General features: G+C 42.8%; 1 protein-coding gene across 6 annotated transcripts in view; it reads right to left on the bottom strand.

The window, feature by feature from the left end:
* LOC110535093 (beta-adducin) overlaps positions 1–25,229 on the bottom strand; it is a 29,952-nt gene extending 4,723 nt beyond the window's left edge. Inside the window, exons 1-14 of one of the 6 annotated variants that reach the window (XR_005034720.1) lie at positions 24,811–25,229; positions 13,507–13,718; positions 12,413–12,560; positions 12,002–12,153; positions 11,512–11,592; positions 9,787–9,936; positions 9,130–9,273; positions 7,460–7,558; positions 6,729–6,905; positions 6,234–6,347; positions 5,527–5,658; positions 805–918; positions 576–662; positions 373–426 (exon numbers count right to left, since the gene is read on the bottom strand). Coding sequence is in view for 5 of the 6 variants with exons in the window: in XM_036936153.1 (XP_036792048.1) it covers positions 241–426; positions 576–662; positions 805–918; positions 5,527–5,658; positions 6,234–6,347; positions 6,729–6,905; positions 7,460–7,558; positions 9,130–9,273; positions 9,787–9,936; positions 11,512–11,592; positions 12,002–12,153; positions 12,413–12,560; positions 13,507–13,671 (1,749 nt within the window). In the remaining variant the exon portion in view is untranslated. Of the gene's footprint in view, positions 1–220; positions 427–575; positions 663–804; positions 919–5,526; positions 5,659–6,101; positions 6,348–6,728; positions 6,906–7,459; positions 7,559–9,129; positions 9,274–9,786; positions 9,937–11,511; positions 11,593–12,001; positions 12,154–12,412; positions 12,561–13,506; positions 13,719–24,810 lie in introns of those variants that run through there. The other 5 variants (XM_036936153.1, XM_036936150.1, XM_036936148.1 and 2 more) reach the window with 5 other exon arrangements.
* Between the last annotated feature and the right edge of the window lie 700 nt (positions 25,230–25,929).

Raw genomic sequence — 25,929 nt, 5'->3', positions numbered from 1 at the left:
TCCAAGCTGTTTAAAGGCACAGTCAACTTAGTGTATATAAACATCTGACCCACTGGAATTGTGATACCGTGGATTAAAAGTGAAATGATCTGTCTGTAAACAATTGTTGGAAAAATGACTTGTGTCATGCACAAAGTAGATGTCCTAACCGAGTACCCAAAACTTTAGTTTGTTGACAATACATTTGCGGAGTGGTTGAAAAAATGAGTTTGAATGACTCCAACCTAAGTGTATGTAAACTTACGACTTCAACTGTACATCTACACATATACAGTACATACTGTACATATACACACACAGCAACAGCACAGCCTCCATAGAATTCATAACATAACAATAAAAATAATAATAATAATGTAGAGCTCTCTTTACTTGCACACAATATACTGTAGCTTGGTCGCCGGGCGCTGCCCCCAAGGGTCCACCCTGAAGGCCCCAACCCAACAAAGGGCCTCAGTTTAACGTGAAAGACAGAAATACCGTACATCAAATCAAAACGGAAAAAACAAGCATTTACACATTCACCTGCACTAGCCATTAGCCACAGCACTGTAGGCCTAGTACTTGATCCTTACCGGTGGACTATCATCCGTTATGACACCGGCTAGTACTTGGGACTGGGGTCCTGCTGTTTTCATGTCCTGCCGGTTCTGCTGCCTGATCTGGAGATAAACAACAACATCAACAAACAACAACATCAACAACAACCCAAAAGGCTGAAAACCCAAAACCAAACCATGCGATCCCTGTGGTATATCCATACTGTGACATCGTGGCTTACTGAGAGCATTAGGGCAGAAGTACCTTATTTCGTGTTTCCAGCACCTCTTGAGGGTTGGTAAAAAGAGGAACAAACTGATTTGAGTTCTCAATCTTGATGGCTCCACTACCTTGTTGCATCTCCTCTGTCTTCAGCCACTAAGGAAGGGGAGATGACAGTGTTACAGGTCGGGAGTTCTGCAGCATTACCCATCCCATAAACATCCCATAAACATCCCACAAACATCCCATAAACATACCATAAACATCCCATAAACATACCATAAACATCCCATAAACATTCCATAAACATACCATAAACATACTATAAACATACTATAAACATCCCATAAACATTCCATAAACATACCATAAACATCCCATAAACATCCCATAAACATCCCATAAACATACTATAAACATACTATAAACATCCCATAAACATTCCATAAACATACTATAAACATCCCATAAACATACCATAAACATCCCATAAACATACCATAAACATACCATAAACATACTATAAACATACTATAAACATCCCATAAACATACCATAAACATCCCATAAACATACCATAAACATACCATAAACATACCATAAACATACCATAAACATCCCATAAACATCCCATAAACATACTATAAACATACTATAAACATCCCATAAACATTCCATAAACATACTATAAACATCCCATAAACATACCATAAACATCCCATAAACATACCATAAACATACCATAAACATACTATAAACATACTATAAACATCCCATAAACATACCATAAACATCCCATAAACATACCATAAACATACCATAAACATCCCATAAACATACCATAAACATCCCATAAACATACCATAAACATACCATAAACATACTATAAACATACTATAAACATCCCATAAACATTCCATAAACATCCCATAAACATACCATAAACATCCCATAAACATACCATAAACATACCATAAACATCCCATAAACATACCATAAACATACCATAAACATCCCATAAACATACCATAAACATCCCATAAACATACCATAAACATACCATAAACATCCCATAAACATCCCATAAACATCCCACAAACATCCCATAAACATACCATAAACATCCCATAAACATACCATAAACATCCCATAAACATTCCATAAACATACCATAAACATACTATAAACATACCATAAACATCCCATAAACATACCATAAACATACCATAAACATCCCATAAACATACCATAAACATCCCATAAACATACCATAAACATCCCATAAACATACCATAAACATCCCATAAACATACCATAAACATCCCATAAACATCCCACAAACATCCCATAAACATACCATAAACATCCCATAAACATACCATAAACATCCCATAAACATTCCATAAACATACCATAAACATACTATAAACATACCATAAACATACCATAAACATCCCATAAACATACCATAAACATCCCATAAACATCCCATAAACATACCATAAACATACCATAAACATCCCATAAACATACCATAAACATCCCATAAACATACTATAAACATACCATAAACATCCCATAAACATACCATAAACATCCCATAAACATCCCATAAACATACCATAAACATACCATAAACATCCCATAAACATACCATAAACATACCATAAACATACCATAAACATACCATAAACATCCCATAAACATCCCATAAACATCCCACAAACATCCCACAAACATACCATAAACATCCCATAAACATACCATAAACATCCCATAAACATTCCATAAACATACCATAAACATACTATAAACATACTATAAACATCCCATAAACATTCCATAAACATACCATAAACATCCTATAAACATCCCATAAACATCCCATAAACATACTATAAACATACTATAAACATCCCATAAACATTCCATAAACATACTATAAACATCCCATAAACATACCATAAACATACCATAAACATACCATAAACATACTATAAACATACTATAAACATCCCATAAACATTCCATAAACATCCCATAAACATACCATAAACATCCCATAAACATCCCATAAACATACCATAAACATCCCATAAACATACCATAAACATACCATAAACATCCCATAAACATACCATAAACATCCCATAAACATTCCATAAACATACCATAAACATACTATAAACATACTATAAACATCCCATAAACATTCCATAAACATCCCATAAACATCCCATAAACATACCATAAACATACTATAAACATACTATAAACATCCCATAAACATACCATAAACATCCCATAAACATCCCATAAACATCCCATAAACATTCCATAAACATACCATAAACATACTATAAACATTCCATAAACATCCCATAAACATCCCATAAACATTCCATAAACATCCCATAAACATTCCATAAACATCCCATAAACATCCCATAAACATTCCATAAACATACCATAAACATACTATAAACATCCCATAAACATCCCATAAACATCCCATAAACATACCATAAACATACCATAAACATTCCATAAACATACCATAAACATACTATAAACATACTATAAACATACTATAAACATCCCATAAACATTCCATAAACATACCATAAACATCCCATAAACATCCCATAAACATCCCATAAACATTCCATAAACATACCATAAACATCCCATAAACATACCATAAACATACTATAAACATACTATAAACATCCCATAAACATACCATAAACATACCATAAACATCCCATAAACATACCATAAACATCCCATAAACATACCATAAACATACCATAAACATCCCATAAACATACCATAAACATACCATAAACATACTATAAACATCCCATAAACATACCATAAACATACCATAAACATCCCATAAACATACCATAAACATTCCATAAACATCCCATAAACATACCATAAACATACCATAAACATCCCATAAACATTCCATAAACATACCATAAACATCCCATAAACATCCCATAAACATACCATAAACATACCATAAACATCCCATAAACATACCATAAACATACCATAAACATACTATAAACATACTATAAACATCCCATAAACATCCTATAAACATACTATAAACATACCACAAACATCCCATAAACATCCCATAAACATACCATAAACATACCATAAACATCCCATAAACATACTATAAACATTGCTTCAAATGCTTTTCCTCCATCAACACATTTATGCTTTCAATTACAAAAACAAATTGACATTTCTCTTAAAGTTTTATATGAGAGAGAGAGAATGGCATTTGGCTGGGCAATGTGTCTTTCTTGAAGGACATCCTCCTGATATTCTATTGTATATAAACAACCTTGGCTGTTTGACTCTGCATTCATTTTTTAAATAAAATAAACCACTATTTTAATATAGTGTTGTTGTTGTCATTTTTTATGCAGTGTTATTATTATCACACGTGTTCTCAGACAGATGGACGGAAACATCACTAGCGTGCCTTTCCTTTCCACCACCAGAGGGCAGACTCAGCACTGCAGTAATCAACACCAGCACTGGGCTTTCCCCTGCAATGCAGAGGACAAGAGAAAGAGAGAGTGGGAGGTACAGGGGAGGAGAGAGAGAGGGAGAGAGAGAAAGGGGGAGAGCTAGTCTTCTCATAGAGTGTGCAGGCCATGGAAGAACTGGGACATTTTAAGCTTCCAGGAATTGTTTACAGATCCTTGCAACATGGGCCCATGCATTATCAAGCTGATAAATGAGGTGATGGCAGGGGATGAATGGCACGACAACGGGCCTCAGCATCTAGTCACAGTATCTCTGTGCATTCAAATTGCCATCGATAAAATGCAATTGCATTCATTGTCCGTAGCTTAGGCCTGCCCATACCCTAACCCCACCACCACCATCGGGTACTCTGTTCACAACATTGACATCAGCAAACCCTTCACCCACACGACACCATACCATCTGGCTGGTGCAGTTGAAACCGGGATTAATCTGTGAAGAGTACACTTCTCCAGCCTGCCAGTGGCCATCGAAGGTGAGGATTTGCACACTGAAATCGGTTACGACACCAAACTACAGTCAGGTCAAGACCCTAGTGAGGACGATGAGCACATGCAGATGCGCTTCCCTGAGACGGTTTGGTTGTGCAAACCCACAATTTCATCAGCTGTCTAGGTGGTTGGTCTGAGACGATCCCACAGGTGAAGAAGCTGGAATCAGAGATCCTGGGCTGGCGTGGTTACATGTGGTCTGCGGTTGCGAGGGTGGTTGGATGAACTGCCAAATTCTCTAAAACGACATTGGAGGCGACTTATGATGGAGAAATTAACGTTAAATTCTCTGGCAAAAGCTCTGGTGGGCCTTCCTGCATTTCAGCATGCCAATTGCACTACCTTCTAGGCTCCTCCCCAGTCCCCCTCTGAAACTAAGTAAGAAAGAAAGCCTTGTCCGAGCTAGACCGGCCCATAGGGCAGTAGCCTATCTCCTGTTTCTGTATTGAGAGGCAGCTTGATGTGCAAGTACACCCCTGGACAGGCCGCTAGTCCCCCACTCTACTAAGACCCTCTTTATTGTGATGTGCTGATGTCCGGGGCTGGCCTAGTGCTCAGGTACTTACTGTGGTGTGCTGGTGTCCGGGGCTGGCCTAGCTCTCAGGTACTTACTGTGGTGTGCTAGTGTCCGGGGCTGGCCTAGCTCTCAGGTACTTACTGCTGGTGTCCGGGGCTGGCCTAGCTCTCAGGTACTTACTGTGGTGTGCTGGTGTCCGGGGCTGGCTTGGTCCTGGTTTACCCTCAGGTAGGAGTTGGGGGTGTTGAGCCAGCGTGTCTTCGCCTGCTGCTGCCGCTGGGCGTAGGGGTGCTGGCGGGGTAACGGGTGCACCCCCTCCTCCTCAAACTGGAAGGAGTGGACCGTGGCTACAAACTGGAAGGAGTGGACCTACTACTTACTGTGGTGTGCTGGTGTCCGGGGCTGGCCTAGCTCTCAGGTACTTACTGTGGTGTGCTAGTGTCCGGGGCTGGCCTAGCTCTCAGGTACTTACTGTGGTGTGCTGGTGTCCGGGGCTGGCCTAGCTCTCAGGTACTTACTGTGGTGTGCTGGTGTCCGGGGCTGGCTTGGTCCTGGTTTACCCTCAGGTAGGAGTTGGGGGTGGAACTGAAACTGGAAGGAGTGGACCTACTACTTACTGTGGTGTGCTGGTGTCCGGGGCTGGCCTAGCTCTCAGGTACTTACTGTGGTGTGCTAGTGTCCGGGGCTGGCCTAGCTCTCAGGTACTTACTGTGGTGTGCTGGTGTCCGGGGCTGGCCTAGCTCTCAGGTACTTACTGTGGTGTGCTGGTGTCCGGGGCTGGCTTGGTCCTGGTTTACCCTCAGGTAGGAGTTGGGGGTGTTGAGCCAGCGTGTCTTCGCCTGCTGCTGCCGCTGGGCGTAGGGGTGCTGGCGGGGTAACGGGTGCACCCCCTCCTCCTCAAACTGGAAGGAGTGGACCGTGGCGGGTACCTCCACCTCCCTTCGTGTCCGAGAGCGCTCCAGCAGCACAGGGAAGCGGTAGGCGTAGCCGGTACGGTAACCCTGGAGGGTGGGGAGCGGGAGATTTATGTGTAATGTCCCCTGTCATGTCCAGTACTGTGTGTCTGACTGATGTATTGTCAATGTCCAATACTGATGTATTGTCAATGTCCACATCCTGAAGTTTAAAGTAGGTTAGACCTGTGTCTGGACCACTGTTATTTTCTGCATTTTCTAAGTACTGTTTATGATGGATGTTAATTCATGAAGGTAGGGGGGGAGAATATCTATTTTAGTGCACGTCCTAAAGAACATTATACCTGCCCTATTCATAATGACTGTCCCCATTACACTACTTTGAGAATTTTTGCAGAATTGTAAATTATTCCACTACATTGAGAATGCTTGCAGCATTGTACATTTGGTTCTGTGTTGTGATCTCACCAGGTTGTCCAGGGTCCTCATGAGAGCCTCAAACTCGTGCTCCCCGAGTCGACTCTTGGTCAGGGGGCCGAAAGTAGACCCGGCCCAGCCCACGGTGCCTGCAGCGATGGGTTTGTGGATGGAGCGGTCCAGCATGATCAGGTTCTGCTCCCCTCCAGCGCTGCACAATGCTGACGCCTGTCAGCACATCACAAGATTGCAGCAGTGTGTTATGCCTTGGGTTTGACACGCGGTACAGTTACAGTACTGCACATACGACAGTCAAAGTACAAGGGTACTAAGGCAAGGACAAGCATTCAGGCGTGAAACTGCCAAAGCTGTTCATGCGAATGCTATAACTCTGTCTCTTATACATACACACAAAGTCAACGAGCTAACAATTCTGGCAGTCTCTCTCTCTCTCTCTCTCTCTCTCTCTCTCTCTCTCTCTCTCTCTCTCTCTCTCTCTCTCTCTCTCTCTCTCTCTCTCTCTCTCTCTCTCTCTCTCTCTCTCTCTCTCTCTCTCTCTCTCTCTCTCTCTCTCTCTCTCTCTCTCTCTCTCTCTCTCTCTCTCTCTCTCTCTCTCTCTCCCCTCGCTCTTTAGCTCTCTTTGTTTCTCTCTCTTGTGCACACACAGTCACTGAGCTATGAGTCTGGGAGTTCTCTCACTCAATGGGGCAGTCAGAGTTGTGCCCCAAGCCTTTGGCAGGATGGAGCAGGCTGGATGGATGTCAGTATGTGAGTCTCTGTACCTGGATCTGACAGGCAGCCTGGATGTGGTAGATGGTGTAGAAAGCCTCTTCCACTGACTCCCCCAGGGCCACGATACCATGGTTTCGAAGCACCAGCACCTAGGAATAAAGATAGACTTCAGCAAGTGAAAAAACTCTTATAGTGCAACCCTCTAGTAACCTCAGAGTACATACAGTCAAGGCCAAAAGTTTTGAGAATGACACAAATATTAATTTTCACAAAGTCTGCTGCCTCAGTTTGTATGATGGCAATTTGCATATACTCCAGAATGTTATGAAGAGTAATCAGATGAATTGCAATTAATTGTCAACCATGGTTATCTGCAAGGAAACACGTGCCGTCATCATTGCTTTGCACAAAAATGGTTTTACAGGCAAGGATATTGCTGCCAGTAAGATTGCACCTAAATCAACCATTTATCGGATCAGCAAGAACTTCAAGGAGAGCGGTTCAATTGTCGTGAAGAAGGCTTCAGGGCGCCCAAGAAAGTCCAGCAAGCACCAGGACCGTCTCCTAAAGTTGATTCAGCTGCGGGATCGGGGCACCACCAGTACAGAGCATGCTCAGGAATGGCAGCTGGCAAGTGTGAGTGCATCTGCACGCACAGTGAGGCAAAGACTTTTGGAGGCTGGCCTGGTGTCAAGAAGGGCAGCAAAGACTTCTCTCCAGGAAAAACATCAGGGACAGACTGATATTCTGCAAAAGGTACAGGGATTGGACTGCTGAGGGCTGGGGTAAAGTCATTTTCTCTGATGAATCCCCTTTCCGATTGTTTGGGGCATCCAGAAAAAAGCTTGTCCGGAGAAGACAAGGTGAGCGCTACCATCAGTCCTGTGTCATGCCAACAGTAAAGCATCCTGAGACCATTCATGTGTGGGGTTGAGTCTCAGCCAATTGAATGGGCTCACTCACAATTTTGCCTAAGAACACAGCCACGAATAAAGAATGGTACCAACACATCCTCCGAGAGTAACTTCTCCCAACCATCCAGGAACAGTTTGGTGACGAACAATGCCTTTTCCTGCATGATGGAGCACCTTGCCATAAGTAAGTGGCCTGGGGAACAAAACATCAATATTTTGGGTCCATGGCCAGGAAACTCCCCAGACCTTAATCCCATTGAGCACTTGTTGTCAATCCTCAAGAGGCGGGTGGACAAACAAAAACCCACAAATTCTGACAAACTCCAAGCATTGATTATGCAAGAATGGGCTGCCATCAGTCAGGATGTGGCCCAGAAGTTAATTGACAGCATGTCAGGGCAGATAGCAGAGGTCTTGAAAAAGAAGGGTCAACACTGCAAATATTGACTCTTTGCATCAACTTCATGTAATTGTCAATAAAAGCCTTTGACACTAAGTGTCTTATGAAATGCTTGTAATTATAATTCAGTATTCCATAGTAACATCTGACAAAAATATCTAAAGACACTGAAGCAGCAAACTTTGTGGAAATTAATATTTGTGTCATTCTCAAAACTTTTGGCCACGACTGTACACTGTTATTTTTCTTCGACCCTGTCATCACAATTCTTATGGTTTCACAAAAAATATAGTAAATTGAGGTTGTGTTTTCCCTATTATTGGAGATATTTGTCTCAAGAAGCAAATGAGCAGTATCATAACTAAATCACAAGCATTAACCCCTTGTTCTGCTGTAATGTCCTCACCTTGCAGGTGGGCCCCAGGCTCTTCTGGAGCCCCACTCTGTCCTCCTCGTCCTCCATCAGCCTGTTGTAGTCGTAGTACGCTACCTCACCCACCAGCAAAGCCTCATGGGACAGCGGCAGGAGGCCACACTTCATGGCTGACACCTGCACATACAGACAACTAACTGTAAGTCACATTCTGTTGGATTTAGTAGGGTTTTTCATGACAAGTTTTGTCATCGGCGCCTAGTCTTATATTGTTATCTAATAAATTGTTATATTATACCTATTATTATTGTACCTTTTAGTCGTTTATCCAGAGCGACTTACAGTAGTGAGTGGATACATTTTTCGTACTTGTCCCCCGTGGAAATCGAACCCACAACCCTTGTGTTGCAAGCTCCATGCTCTACCAACTGAGCCACACCTCCAAATCTCAAGTGCAGGAGTACTACTACTGTGTGAGTCCTAGGACTCCACTCCATTAGAAAAAAACATTCTAAACTAATTACAAATGTGCAACAATGATTGTTGTGAGTGTGCCATGTTTGTCACTCTGTCTGTGTGCCCTGTCCCTCTGGCAGTGCCCCAGCCCCCGTGTGTGTGTGTGTGTGTGTGTGTGTGTGTGTGTGTGTGTGTGTGTGTGTGTGTGTGTGTGTGTGTGTGTGTGTGACTCACAGCGGTAGTGGCAGGGGTGTGGAGGTGCAGCAGACAGCGTACGTCTGGCCGGGTGGAGTAAATGGCTGAGTGAAGGCTGAAGGAACCCAGATCTACCCCGAGGGGGGTGCTGCCCCTCTCCACCACCTCCCCCAGGATGTTCACCTTCACCTGGGAGGAGACAACAACGCATCAACACCACCAGCAGCAGCACTGAGATCAGTTCTATTTGGTTTTTACACTAGTTTGGATACTTAGTTGTTCCTGACAAAACTGGCACCTGTACATCTACAAGACCCTGCTAGGTAAAGTCCCCCCTTATCTCAGCTCGCTGGTCACCATAGCATCTCCCACCTGTAGCACACGCTCCAGCAGGTATATCTCTCTAGTCACCCTCAAAACCAATTCTTTCTTTGGCCGCCTCTCTTTCCAGTTCTCTGCTGCCAATGACTGGAACGAACTACAAAAATCTCTGAAACTGGAAACACTTATCTCCCTCACTAGCTTTAAGCACCAACTGTCAGAGCAGCTCACAGATTACTGCACCTGTACATAGCCCACCTATAATTTAGCCCAAACAACTACCTCTTTCCCAACTGTATTTCATTTATTTATTTATTTTGCTCCTTTGCACCCCATTATTTTTATTTCTACTTTGCACATTCTTCCATTGCAAAACTACCATTCCAGTGTTTTACTTGCTATATTGTATTTACCTTGCCACCATGGCCTTTTTTGCCTTTACCTCCCTTCTCACCTCATTTGCTCACATTGTATATAGACTTGTTTATACTGTATTATTGACTGTATGTTTGTTTTACTCCATGTGTAACTCTGTGTCGTTGTATCTGTCGAACTGCTTTGCTTTATCTTGGCCAGGTCGCAATTGTAAATGAGAACTTGTTCTCAACTTGCCTACCTGGTTAAATAAAGGTAAAAAAATATATATATATATATATTTATGTAATGCCTATTACAGTGCATATTACCATTTTTATTATAATGCAAAGCAAACCAAAAAAGGTTGCTTGATGAAGACATTCTGTGACTGAGGTGAGCAAAAGCATTATTTAATAAGTTGACTGAATAATTAGTACTTATCTATGTCAACCAGAAACAAATCAGATTATGTTGTATCATACAATATCAAATATGGTTCAGGGTTAACAAGCAGCACACTTATCACAGAATATTTGTTTTCCGATGAAGTGGACATCATTAGTTTCCTTTGTGACTGTGAAGCATCGTTAGCACAGTTAGAACAATGAGACAGATATTTCACCAGTGGTATATATGTGAAGCATCCGGTTGGTTTTTCCACTCACCGCCAAATAGGGTTATGAGAGGAAGCCCAGTGGCCGGCAGTGGGAGAAGATGGAGCGAGACGGATTTTGGCAGACATTCTGCTAATTTTCTCATTGAAGAAACATTTGATCTCCATACAATTTCCTGTTTCCAAAACTATCTGTAACAGAGTGGACTGTGTTTTGTAGACTTTACCCTTTGCCAAAGCTTCAAAAAATTGCATTGTTTACAAGGAGTGCAAGGGCAAATTGAGTTATTGCACACACACACTTCACAGAGTAGGTGTTCCCTAATGGAAATATGCAAATAAATGCTTGAAAGCTCCGCCCACCTCCTTGCGTGTTCTGCCCACTATGATTCATTTGCTCCCATTGGAAACGACAGACTCTGGTCTGTCTTGGGTTAGTTATAAAAAATCTTCGACATTAGTAGTGAACTCACCAAGCTAGAGGCAGTGACCTCACCGTAGGCCAAGCCATTGGGCAGAACCAGGAAGTGCTCCTGTTCCTTACTGACACGCAGCTGACAGGAGACAACACACACACAACTCTGTCAGATATCAAACTTTACAAACAGAGAGAGGGATAGAGATAAGGAAGGGATGGGTAGAAAAACAAACAGAGAGAGAATGAGGCCAAATGTAAAAATAGAAAGCACAAAGAGAGAGAGAAAGTTAAGTAGTAACAAAAAAGCTGTGATGTTGTCCTTTCAAAATGAGTTCCATAAGTGCATAGTCAAGTATCTGCTTCAAATTTTCAATAACTGCATACAATTTTACCCTCATGGACGTTGTAATGGTAATTATGTTACTAAAACCATCTCTTTTGATAGTAGTGCTTTTTTTGCATTGTCAAAATAGGGTTCTAAAAGAACAAAGCAAAATAATGAAAGAAAGACCAAAAGAGTGTGTCAGCCAGGCAGGTCCACTCACGGTGAGGCAGGTGTGGCTGAGCTGGGCCCAGCCGTAGAGGTCCAGAAGGCGGTGGACACTGGCCAGTTTACAACGCATCAGCCTCTCTCCCTTCACCATGCTTCCGGGCTCCGAGCCATGCAGGTCATTGATGGGCGTCACCATCATCATGCCTACACAGGGAAAGATTGAGAGTAGAGAGGAGTCAATAGCAGATCAGAGAAAATGATCTTGTGTGTTTGTTTGTTAATCTTTTGGTCAGGTGATTTAGTTGTCTGTGTCTTGGTGTTAGACGTGTATTTGACGTGTATTTGAACCTGTACATCCATGAATATGTTTGTTTATGCGTGTGTGTTTATTTCTGAGTGTGTGTGTGTGTGTGTATGTGTGTCCGCATGCATGTGTGTGTGTGTGTGTGTACCTACACATTACCTGTACTGGAGGGGGAGGTGGATAAGGCGGCAGGGGAGCCTTGAGAGGCCATGTAGTCAGCTATCTGCCTCAGAGCCCAGAGGTTGGAGCTGCTGCCTCCCTTCTTCATCTGTTCCTGGATCAGAACATCCAGCTCCTCCCGGAAAGACTATATACAGTGGGGCAAAAAAGTATTTAGTCAGCCACCAACCAGTTCTCCCACTTAAAAAGATTAGAGAGGCCTGTAATTTTCATCATAGGTACACTTTAACTATGACAGACAAAATGAGAAAAGCAAATCCAGAAAATCACATTGTAGGATTTTTAATGAATTTTTTGGTGGCTGACTAAATACTTTTTTTCCCCACTGTGTGTATATATATATATATATATATATATATATATATATATATACACACACACACGGACACACACGGACACACATACACCCAGCACACACGCAGCACGCAGCATGCATACGCACGTACACACACAGGACAAGCTATTAACATGGTAGTTAAAATACACCCACAATTAGCCTGAGAGCTAAAACACTCAGAACGGTGCAAGCTAGTTGCTAGATTATTAGAAACTGGTGTGCTAGATAGGGTTGGAGTGAAAAGCTACAGGATGGTAGCTCTCCAGGAACAGGGTTGGAGAGCCCTAACATAGACTGACCAGGTGAATCCAGGTGAAAGCTATGATCCTTTATTGATGTCACTTGTTAAATCCACTTCAATCAGTGTAGATGAAGGGGAGGAGACAGGTTAAAGAAGGATTGTTAAGCCTTGAGACAACAGAGAAAATGTATTGTGTGTGTGTGCCATTCAGAGGGTGAATGGGCAAGACAAAAGATTTAAGTGTCTTCAACTGGTTATGGTAGTAAGTGCCAGGCGCACCGGTTTGTGTCAAGAACTGCAACACTGCTGATACACACAGGTCCCTGTGTGTATCAAGAGGGTCTCTTTTAAGACTCTTGAAAAGTCTACCACACGCATACAGTATGTGTATATGCACACACAGAGACACACAGACGTGTGTGCACACTCACACATAGACCCAAGCCGACTGGATGCACACACAAGAACATACACACACACAGTGAGTGTACTCACCGGGCTCTGCAGGAGGCTGGAGACCCGTTTCTTGTGTTGGGGCTCAGAGGAGCCGGGTGTGTAGTGTTGTGGAGACACCAGGGCCTCGGGGACCCTATCACTAGGGGCCCCATCAATGGGGCTCCACTGCACAGGCGTGCCCTTAGGGGTGGGCGAGGTGCTCATCTTCTACTGCTCACAGGGGGGTGCCACAGGACGATGAGTGGGAAGAGCTGGGGAGAGAGGAGAGGGAAAATAAAATGCATTGCCGTTTCAAAGAGATACATTTAGCATTTTGTGAAGAACTTAATTTAATGCTAAATGCAATGCACAATAAATACAGTGCAAGCATATACTGTAATACATTTTAGTTTAATGTTGTCTAACCTGCTGCAGTTACCAATCATTAGCCTTAAAGATGGAGTCTGCAGTAGGGTAAACAGCCTCACTGGCCGCCCCACCACGGTTGTCACTGATTTTGTTGCCGAGCTGAGGAGTGTCGGGCAGCATGGTAAAACAACATTGCTGTACATATTATGCTCTTCTATCGTGCGTGCAATGATGTCAGACGGGAAAAAACTGTGTTTGTTGTTTGTTGTAATTTTGTTGTTTTAATATCACAAACTGATGGCTGTTTCACCATTAAGGATTCCAGCTTTAAAAGTCAACATAGACACAAACACAGAAGCCTTCCTCCCACCCCACACTAGGGATGAGTTATTCCACAGAGTAAAGCCTGTGTGTGCCGTAGGCTAGCAAAACCAGTGGGGAGTGGAGAAATGCAGCATTAGCAGTAAGAGCTCAGACAGCAGCATTACAACGCCTGCCAGCAGGAAGTCAACTCAATCATAGATGACCAGTAATTGGAGAACCAGTAAAGAATTACCGGAGGTTTTCAAAAAGAGCCAACCAACCTTCACCCAGTAAACACACACACACACACACACACACACACACACACACACACACACACACACACACACACACACACACACACACACACACACACATACATTTCTGCTGAAAGCAGATTAGACCCTTAACACGCCACACCCTCTCTCCTGTGCTAACACAAATTCAAAACTGAACTGCTCAGATTAGCCACATATAGCTAACAACATCACATAACAATATCCCGCCCTGGTAGTGTAAACATCTGAAGAACAGGCAAACATAGTGTCATGACGTTGGCTTGGGGGGTAGGTTTATGACAGTCATAAATACCTTTCCCCCCCTTTTTCCTCTCTCTACCCTACTGAGGTTACATTTACATTTGCACCCTTGGTTAACATAGAGATTCTGGGAACATCAGAAGGTGGAGGGAAATGAACTATATTCTGGTAATCCGAACAATTGAACATATGCGGTGGTACTTAATGAATATGATGTCAGTTCGGTTGTCATCTGAGACATTCTCATCAATGATAAGATGACATAAACTCTACAGTGGAAAGTCTACACATCAGAGTTATCGGATTCACATGGAATTGTTGTTCAATTTAAATGTTTGAATATGAAATTATTTGTGATGGGATGAAATGTGATTTTAGCTTCTAAAATGTGGGATGTGGGTTTTCATAAGATAGGGCTGCTCACTCAGTGGCCTGCCCACGTGAAGAGACATAGCTTGTAAACTATGAAACACACCCCATTTCTCCCTTCCTATATAAAGCCTTGATGACAAATGTGAGGACGACGGTCCTATGTCAGAATGGTTCAGATAATAACTACAGAACGAAGCCAACATCCACGTGAGCTTTGATCGTGAATGGTATGAACTTTGAACTCTTATTCGCTACAGAAGTGATACCTCCTAGCGGTTAAGTTAGCAACAGCTGCTGCAAACGAGGGTTAGGAAGGAACAGACAGAGTATCCCGTCTATCACACAACAACGTTACTACAACTTATCCAATTGACCACCAGAGACATTCTTCAAAGGACAGAGGACTCGGTTTGGCAACACGGTCTTCCATCTACCACCAACCTTTTGAAGCGCAGCTCAGAGTAAATATATATTGCATTTTCCTTTTCCAAATGGGCGGTTTGTCAGGTGCGTGAATGAGGACCCAAAAGCGAATTAACGAACAGAGTTTCTTTAATGATGAACACACGTGGGCTTAGATGGACAGGTAGATTCCGACAGGACAGGACAAGGTTGCAGCAAACACGATGATAGTCTGGTTCAGGCATGAGACACACAAACAAGAATCCGACAAGGACAGGAACAAAAACAGAGAGAGATATAGGGACCTAATCAGAGGGAAAAAGGGAACAGGTGGGAAAAGGGGTGAATGAGGTAGTCAGAGAAGACAAGGAACAGCTGGGGGAAAGAGGGACAGAAACGGTAACCTAGTACGACCAGCAGAGGGAGACAGGGTGAAAGGAAAGGACAGAAACAAGACACAACATGACAATACATGACAGTACCCCCCCACTCACCGAGCGCCTCCTGGCGCACTCGAGGAGGAAACCTGGCGGCAACGGAGGAAATCCTCGATCAGCGCACGGTCCAGCACGTCCCGAGAGGGAACCCAACTCCTCTCCTCAGGACCGTACCCCTCCCAATCTACGAGGTACTGGTGACCACGGCCCCGAGGACGCATGTCCAAAATCCTACGGACCCTGTAGATGGGTGCGCCCTCGACAAGGATGGGGGGGGGGGGGGAAGACGAGCGGGGGCGCGAAGAACGGGCTTGATACAGGAGACATGGAAGACCGGGTGGACGCGACGAAGGTATCGCGGAAGAAGAAGTCGAACTGCGACAGGATCAATGACCCGAGAAATACGGAACGGACCAATGAACCGCGGGGTCAACTTGCGAGAAGCCTTCTTAAGGGGAAGGTTCTGAGTGGAGAGCCAAACTCTCTGACCGCGACAATATCTAGGACTCTTAGTTCTACGCTTATTAGCAGCCCTCACAGTCTGCGTCCTATAACGGCAAAGTGCAGACCTGACCCTCTTCCAGGTGCGCTCGCAACGTTGGACAAAAGCCTGAGCGGAGGGGACGCTGGACTCGGCGAACTGAGATGAGAACAGCGGAGGCTGGTACCCGAGGCTACTCTGAAAAGGAGATAGCCCGGTCGCAGACGAAGGAAGCGAGTTGTGGGCGTACTCTGCACAGGGGAGCTGTTCTGACCAAGACGCAGGGTTGCGAAAAGAAAGACTGCGTAAGATGCGACCAATAGTCTGATTGGCCCGTTCTGCTTGACCGTTAGACTGGGGGTGAAAGCCGGAAGAGAGACTGACGGAAGCCCCAATCAAACGGCAAAACTCCCTCCAAAATTGAGACGTGAATTGCGGACCTCTGTCCGAAACGACGTCTGACGGAAGGCCATGAATTCTGAAAACATTCTCGATTATGATTTGTGCCGTCTCTTTAGCAGAAGGAAGCTTAGCAAGGGGAATGAAATGAGCCGCCTTAGAGAACCTATCGACAACCGTAAGAATAACAGTCTTCCCCGCTGACGAAGGCAGTCCGGTGACAAAATCTAAGGCGATGTGAGACCACGGTCGAGAGGGAATGGGAAGCGGCCTGAGACGGCCGGCAGGAGGGGAGTTACCGGACTTAGTCTGCGCGCAGACCGAACAAGCAGCCACGAAACGACGCGTGTCATGCTCCCGGGTGGGCCACCAAAAACGCTGGCGAATGGAAGCAAGCGTACCCCGAACGCCAGGGTGGCCGGCTAACTTGGCAGAGTGAGCCCACTGAAGAACGGCCAGACGAGTAGGAACGGGAACGAAAAGAAGGTTCCTAGGACAAGCGCGCGGCGACGGAGTGTGAGTAAGCGCTTGCTTTACCTGCCTCTCAATTCCCCAGACAGTCAACCCGACAACACGCCCCTCAGGGAGAATCCCCTCGGGGTCAGTGGAGGCTACTGAAGAACTGAAGAGACGAGATAAAGCATCAGGCTTGGTGTTCTTAGAGCCCGGACGATAAGAAATCACGAACTCGAAACGAGCGAAAAACAGTGCCCAACGCGCCTGACGCGCATTAAGTCGTTTGGCAGAACGGATGTACTCAAGGTTCCTATGGTCAGTCCAAACGACAAAAGGAACGGTCGCCCCCTCCAACCACTGTCGCCATTCGCCTAGGGCTAACCGGATGGCGAGCAGTTCGCGGTTTCCCACATCATAGTTACGTTCCGACGGCGACAGGCGATGAGAAAAATCCGCGCATGGGTGGACCTTGTCGTCAGAGAGGGAGCGCTGAGAAAGAATGGCTCCCACGCCCACCTCTGACGCGTCAACCTCGACAACGAACTGTCTAGAGACGTCAGGTGTAACAAGGATAGGAGCGGATGTAAAACGATTCTTGAGGAGATCAAAAGCTCCCTGGGCGGAAACGGACCACTTAGGTCGGATTCTTCTGTCAGGTGCGTGAATGAGGACCCAAAAGCGAATTAACGAACAGAGTTTCTTTAATGATGAACACACGTGGGCTCAGATGGACAGGTAGATTCCGACAGGACAGGACAAGGTTGCAGCAAACACGATGATAGTCTGGTTCAGGCATGAGACACACAAACAAGAATCCGACAAGGACAGGAACAAAAACAGAGAGAGATATAGGGACCTAATCAGAGGGAAAAAGGGAACAGGTGGGAAAAGGGGTGAATGAGGTAGTCAGAGAAGACAAGGAACAGCTGGGGGAAAGAGGGACAGAAACGGTAACCTAGTACGACCAGCAGAGGGAGACAGGGTGAAAGGAAAGGACAGAAACAAGACACAACATGACAATACATGACACGGTTATTTAGAATGCATAAAATACTGTATTTACGATAGCAAGGCTTCTCCCTGTGTCCCTCAGTCTTCCCGCTCTTTCACTCAAACCCAGCCCTTTTTCCTTTGTGTAACAAGCTGTCATATCTGTTCCGCCCGCTAGGGACGTTTTCCTTTATGACGTAATTTGTAATCAAGTTATGATTTAATTAGGTGTATGTGTGATTCTGTGTGAATAGTTAGGTATTTAGTAAATAAATAATTAAACCCAATTTTGTATTGCTGATTCAAATTGTTAGCCAGGGTTCGTGCAGATAACCAAGAATTTACAACTTTCAGATGAGACTGAATTAAGGTGACGATTGATATTGACTGCTATTGATGTAAAATATTACTAGGTCTTTAAGAGTTTATTCGGAAGATAACAGCTCTATAAACATTTTTGTGGTGCCGGACTCTCTAGTTAATTACATTTACATGATTAGCTCAATCAGGTGATATTAATTACGGATAAATTATTTTATAGAATAGCATGTCATATCAATTAATCCGACATAGCCAAAGACACGACAATAGTGATGAAATATACAATTAGCCTACACCAACTACAGGGACATCAGTGATGGTACATGTATAGTTAACCAAGCTAATGTATGTTCGTTTACAAATTACAAAAATTAATATTTTGTTTGAACTATCCCTTTAAATATGAAATGGTGAATTTCAGAATGCACTTTGTGTTGGTATGGTTTCCTAAGGTCGTAAACAGTTTTTAACCATAATCTGTAAACATTCAAGTATCTAAATGCACTCCTAACTCCTCCTCTAATGCATTCACTCTACTCCCAAACACTTACAACCAAGTCACTCCTACCTACCAGGCCTATACTTCTATGAACCACAGTGGAGGACAGATAATAATATGGATAAACTGCTGCCCACCTTTCACTGAAATTATTTTATTCTGTGGTGGTACAAACTGGAATCAGGTCCCTTCCTAGGGTCCTGCCTTTCTAGGGAGTTATTCCAAGCTGCTGTGCATCTACATCTGCATTGCTTGCTCTTTAGGGTTTTAGGACAGGTATCTGTATAAGCACTTTGTGACAACTGCTGATGTAAAAATGGCTTTATAAAATAAATGTGATTGATTGAAATTGTATTGAATATGCCTTGGTAAACAGACACCAACAACACCAAGCTACTATTTTCTGGTTCTTACATTCACAATATCACAGCAAAAGCACAATTATGTGAACTGTATCACCACATTCAGGTGGATTTGTCACCTGTTTTAATGTAGGCTACTTATTTACTTACCTAAGCTTTACATCCATTCCTATTTCTGTCTTGATATAAACAGTCTCCATTCTGCTGCCTCTGCCCTGGTAGGTCCCAGTTCATGCTGGGATGTGGTTTGGAGTGTCTGCAAACCAAATGGCACCATATTTCCCAAATAGTGCACTACACTTGACCAGGGCCCATAAGGCTATACTATATAGGGGAAAGGGTGCCATTTGGCACACAACCTGTGAGTGTGTCAAAACCTTCTGGTTCTTTGTGTGTGCAAGTGGGCACAGCTGCTGAGAGGAGAGTAGCAGACAGAGAGCAGCTCACTCTCTCTCTCCAGGGAGGGCTATAATGACTAGGACGTCACATAGGTCGGGCTTTAGTAGTCTATACCCATTTCTACCTCCTTCTCCTTCCACTATTAGAGCACAACATTGCATTAGTGAAAACCAAGACCGTTCTCAGGGCAGGCCTGGTTGTAGTCGCGTCAGGAACAATTTTAACATTTTAGCTAACCCTAACCTAATTCTCCTAACCTGCCACGCTAATCCTCCTAACCTGCCACGTAAATTTTCCTAGCCTGCTGCTTAAGTTCTCCTAACCTGCTACGAAAGTCTCTTGTGCTAGTCAAAACCGGTAGACCTACCTTGAGAGCAGTGAAAGTATCCACTAATTCAATACTGCTACTAGAGCTGGGCAAGCCTCTTCACCTCAGCTCCAGGAAAACCCAGAGGAAAGAGCGGGGAGCTCTGACAGGCGAACCCTATGCCCTCAGTTCCCTCACCTCCCATTGCTGCTGTTTATGATGAGCCTCTCTGCCAGTCCCATTTAGGAGCTGGACATGTGGAAACCACATTAAATGTCCATATGCATTACATGCATTTATCGACCCTTATAAATGCACAAATGTTCCTGACATGGCAGCCAAGTCTTTCTCCTAACTGAGAGCAGGAGATGCAGTTAGAGGAACTAGGGGGTGAATAGGAGTATAATGAGGGCTCCCACATGGCGCAGTGGTCTAAGGCACAGACCCTGGTTCGAATCCTGGCTGTATCACAGCCGGCCGTGATTGGGAGTCCCATAGAGTGGTGCACAATTGTCCAGCGTCGTTAGGGTTTGCCGGGGTAGGCTATCATTGTAAATAAGAATTTGTTCTTAACTAACTTGCCTATTTAAATAAGGTTAAATAAAAAATAAACACAAGTAATCCCAAACTGATTTCTCTGGCCAGGCTTTCATTAGGTTAATGAGGGAGATTGAAGTTAATGGGCATTAACTAATTATGTGGAAAAAGTCAGCATTGATTCTGTCTTGTTTACCCATGTTAACCCGCTTTTAACTCAGTTGTCACAACTAACTAATTTAAAATAAGCTATATGGGTGAATATTATCTTCGTCATTGGAAATTTTGATCTAAACACCCTCTCATTTCGAGTTCTAAAAATAGCAGAAAACTCAGTCTTAATATCTTCCTGCATATTTATGGCCATAATGAGATAATCTTTAATAAATTAATAGTCCAAATTGCATTATCAGATTTTTTAAATCAAAGTCCCTCTTGGGCAGTAATGGGAGGGCAATTAACATTTTAAATGAACCCTTGTATAATATCAGCAGTCTCATCTTCTGTGCTCTGGTCCTCATGATTTATTCAGATCATGTAATAGCATGGGTGTGTTGTTAAAGGAACAGACACACAGGAAGGACAAAGAGACACATTCATTTGTGATTGGACTGATAATACATTATGTAACATGATCGTGACCAGGGGTAAATGGTTTCATGTTCTGCTGTATAAGCTGCATTCAATAACCTTTCATTGGATAGAATCTGTCCAACCACCACCATCTAGGCACACAAAACATGCCCCAGGATTAGAACAGGCCTATTCTGAAAGGATGCTATGGTTTTCATTTATAGTTATCGACAATGACGTCAATAAACTGAACATAATAAATTATGGGTGGGCAGACTTCTGATCATTTGACTGTCACGCATTATCTAGGTGAGAACAACACATCGTATGAAGGAAGTTAACTGGAATGAAATACGAAATTGTAATCTTCACAACAATAGAAACATCTATGAGAAATAGATAAGCAGCTTGAAAGTTCCACTGATTAACTGTGATCTTGAGAATGCATTTTCATCATGAAATTTTCTTTCCAGACAGCAATGTATCCCCTCCAGCATCCCTCTCACTTCCTCTTCAACCATTAGGTCTCTGTACACTATTGATTTTTTGACTAACTTCATACAGATAATGTTTATGATAAGTATCAGTATCTGGAACATAAAATATATACCACATCTTACCTTACGTGTAGTTTCTCTGTATGTACCTGTACAATTGAACAGATTCCATCTAGTAGCTAAACGTTTCTGTTTTTATTGAATAACAAAAAATATATAATTCTGCCACTTATTTTCCTTCAAAATGTGTTTGCCTAATGATAGCCAGTATACACTTATCTACAGTTGAAGTCTGAAGTTTGCATACACCGTTTTTCACAATTCTTGACATTTAATCCTACTAAAAATTCCTGGTCTTAGGTCAGGTAGGATCCCCACTTTATTTTAAGAATTTTAAATGTCAGAATAATAGTAGAGACAATGATTTATTTCAGCTTTTATTTATTTCATCACATTCCCAGTGGGTCAGAAGTTTACATACACTCAATTAGTATTTGGTAGTATTGCCTTTAAATTGTTTAATTTAGGTCAAACGTTTCGGGTAGCCTTCCACAAGCTTCCCACAATAAGTTGAGTAAATTTTGGCCCATTCCTCCTGACAGGGCTGGTGTAACTGAGTCAGGTGTGTAGGCCTCTTTGTTCCCACACGCTTTTTCAGTTCTGCCCACACATTTTCTATAAGATTGAAGTCAGGGCTTTGTGATGGCCACTCCAATACCTTGACTTCATTGTCCTTAAGCCATTTTGCAACAACTTTGGAAGTATGGTTGGGGTCATTGTCCATTTGGAAGACCCATTTGTGACCAAGCTTTAACTTCCTGACTGATGTCTTGAGATGTTGCTTCAATATGTCCACATAATTTTCCCCCTCATGATGCCATCTATTTTGTGAAGTGCATCAGTCCCTCCTGCAGCAAAGCACCCCCACAACATGATGCTGCCACCCCCATGCTTCACGGTTGGGATGGCGTTCTTTGGCTTGCAAGCCGCAACCTTTTTCCTCAGACCAGAGGGCATTTCCAAAAAGTATGATCTTTGTCCCCACGTGCAGTTGCAAACCGTAGTCTGGCTTTTTTTATGCCGGTTTTGGAGCAGTGGCTTCTTCCTTGTTGAGAGGCCTTTCAGGTTATGTCGATATAGGACTTGTTTTACTGTGGATATAGATACTTTTGTACCGGTTTCCTCCAGCATCTTCACAAGGTCCTTTGCTGTTGTTCTGGGATTGATTTGCACTTTTCGCACCAAAGTACGTTCATCTCTATTAGACAGAACGTGTCTCCTTCCTGAGCGGTATGACGGCTGCGAGGTCCCATTGTGTTTATACTTGCATACTATTGTTTGTACAGATGAACATGGTACCTTCAGGCGTTTGGAAATTGCTGAGGACTTGGCTGATTTCTTTTGATTTTCCCATGATGTCAAGAAAAGAGGCACTAAGTTTAACAATACATTCACAGGTACAGCTCCAATTGACTCAAATGATGTCAATTAGTAAATTATCAGAAGCTTCTAAAGCCATGACATAATTTTCTGGAATTTTCCAAGCTGTTTAAAGGCACAGTCAACTTAGTGTATGTGAACTTCTGACCCACTGGAATTGTGATACCATGAATTATAAGTCAAATAATCTGTCTGTAAACAATTGTTGGAAAAATTACTTGTGTCATGCGCAGTAGATTTCCTAACCGACTTGCTAAAACTATAGTTTGATAACAAGACATTTTGGGAGTGGTTGAAAAACGAGTTTTAATGACTCCAACCTAAGTGTATGTTAACTTCCGACTTCAACAGTATATATTAAGAAACATCGTTTTTTCTGTCAGAAAATAGACATTTCCCTTAAAGGGGGTGTTTTCTCCCAAGTTACCCTAACGATGATGTGATTATAATAGCTGATTCAAGCAATAGCTAATTATAAGATATACTTGATGAACAAACATGCATGAAGCCACGTGACTAGGATGACTAAAGCTTCAGTTCAACACAATTTATCATCCATTCAAAACAATGCTGAATTACGATTCAAATGTCTCCTGAAAAAAAATTAGGCCCAGCCTTCCTATTTTGTACAGTTCCTTCATGACAGCATCCCTGCATCCCTCATGGTGCCGCCGCCCCATGGCTGCCTAGCAACCAGACGAGCAGCGCTGCTACATCAACACCAAGGTAGCACCCACTGCGCGACTGGTTTTTCAGCCCTGTCTGGCAGCTTGGTTGAAGATGACAAAGGTTAAGACAACGGTATTCAAATATCCCATGACTCTTTGCTAGTTAGCAATACCGCTGGTCCCAGATTTGTGACGGTCATCATTGTCTCAACCTGTAGAGTTTCGACCTAGCCTGGTAGGCAGATCTAAACGAATGGCTATGCACACGCAATATGCCAAGCTATGGAGCAGGAGCCTGTTATGGTGGTACCCAGACGGTACGTGTGAGGCGGAGGGGGCCACTTCTGTTCATCACGAATCCATTATAGCCTGCATACACAAACCCCAATCTGCATAATAAAAAGCGAGTAACCAATCACCAAAAATAAAAATAAAGAATGCATCCATGCAAGGCGGTCCTTCTCATGATTTAATCCAATTCATGTTATGCGATTTAACGTTTGAAAATAAGAGCACTGTGCCGCGCATATCAGCAAACACAAACAAAACCATGTAATTCGTATAGAGCCAAGAGAAACGTATTTCTTCCATCGAAATAAATACATATGATATAATTCTGATGAATAATGCCTATAAACCGTAAGACTGCCTCCATGTTTGCTGCCGCAAAACAGCTTGCTGGTGATGATTAGCAGGCGAATAAAAATGTATAGGCCGCAAAGTTGTTAGGAAACGGTGAAGCAGCTACATCCTAGAATTAGTTTATTATAGGGAATTATACATGTTATTACTTTCCGGTTAGAAACTATTTTATTTTCTACATCTGATATTGGTTATTGTCAGATCAGTGTTCTGGCATGCATCACACTACTAGCAAAGGATCAATGGACTACATTTCAATGGTGTATCGCCTAATCGATGGTCACGAATATGTTGATAGCTTAAATGACAAAAAACGAAATTACATCAACGTAAAAAAATAAACTTTGATAGCTGGTTATGTCTGTTCTTACCTCAGTGCATTCTTTGCGGATTTTCTTTTGTGGATGCGCGTCACACCCGCTGCCGTAGGACTTAAAAACCAAACAATATATAATATATAATTAAAATGCAACGCTAATGTTTATAGCCCTAGGTTATTCCGTTATGTCTTCCTATACCGCGGCCGCCTGCTGTATATCCCCGCTGTTTTTCATCGTTGAGCGCGCCTGTACTATCCCATTGCCACGCCTGCCCACACTCCAACACCCTGACCTCTGCAAGGGTCTTCTGCACGATTCCGACACCACCTACACTCCCCAAAATTCGACAGCAATTCATTTTTCTGTAAGATTTAAATGCACTTAGGAACGCATTGTTTTCTTTGTGTGGAAATTTTCCACCTGGAATTTAATGCAAACGTAGTGCACACCAGCATGGTGTTATTGTTTTATTTTTGTCCTATGGCAACCTGGAATTGTAATATTGCAAAAACATTGAAGCTGTGACCACGAATTACAAACTGGCGCCACCTTGTGCTCAAAATAAGGACTCCAAGGAAACAAAATGCCCGGCCTGTGGGCTGGGGTCAATATTCAAATATGATTAAATGTTAGTTAAATTACATTTAGAAGTGCATTTATTTTACATTGAGTGTTTGTTAGGTAAGTAATGGTACACATGTTTTGCATGGACCTACAGTGCATTCAAGTATTCATACTCCTTGACTTACTCCACATTGTTACAGCCTGCATTCAAAATTGATTAATATATTCTCACTCATCTACACACAACACCCCACAATAACAATATGAAAACATGTTTAGAAATGTTTGCAGAAGTATTTAAAATGAAATATAGAAATATATAATTTACATAAATATTCAAACCAGAGTCAATACTTTGTAGAAGCAACTTTATTAGTGATTACAGCTGTGAGTCTGTAAGTCTCCAAGAGGTTTGCACACCTGAATTGTACAACATTTTCCTGTTATTTACAAAATTCATGAAGCTCTCAAATTGGTTGATCTGTACTAGACAACCATTTTCAGTTATTGCCATGGACTTAAGCAGATTTAAGTCAAAACAGTAATTCAGCCACTCAGGAGCATTCACTGTCTTCTTGGTAGAAAGGTGAATTAATCTCCAAGTGA

This window comes from Oncorhynchus mykiss, chromosome 11 (genome assembly GCF_013265735.2).
Source record: "Oncorhynchus mykiss isolate Arlee chromosome 11, USDA_OmykA_1.1, whole genome shotgun sequence".
NCBI classification, from domain to species: domain Eukaryota; kingdom Metazoa; phylum Chordata; class Actinopteri; order Salmoniformes; family Salmonidae; genus Oncorhynchus; species Oncorhynchus mykiss.
Note: the sequence above shows the minus strand (reverse complement) of the source record. Positions and strands in the feature narration are given on the sequence as shown.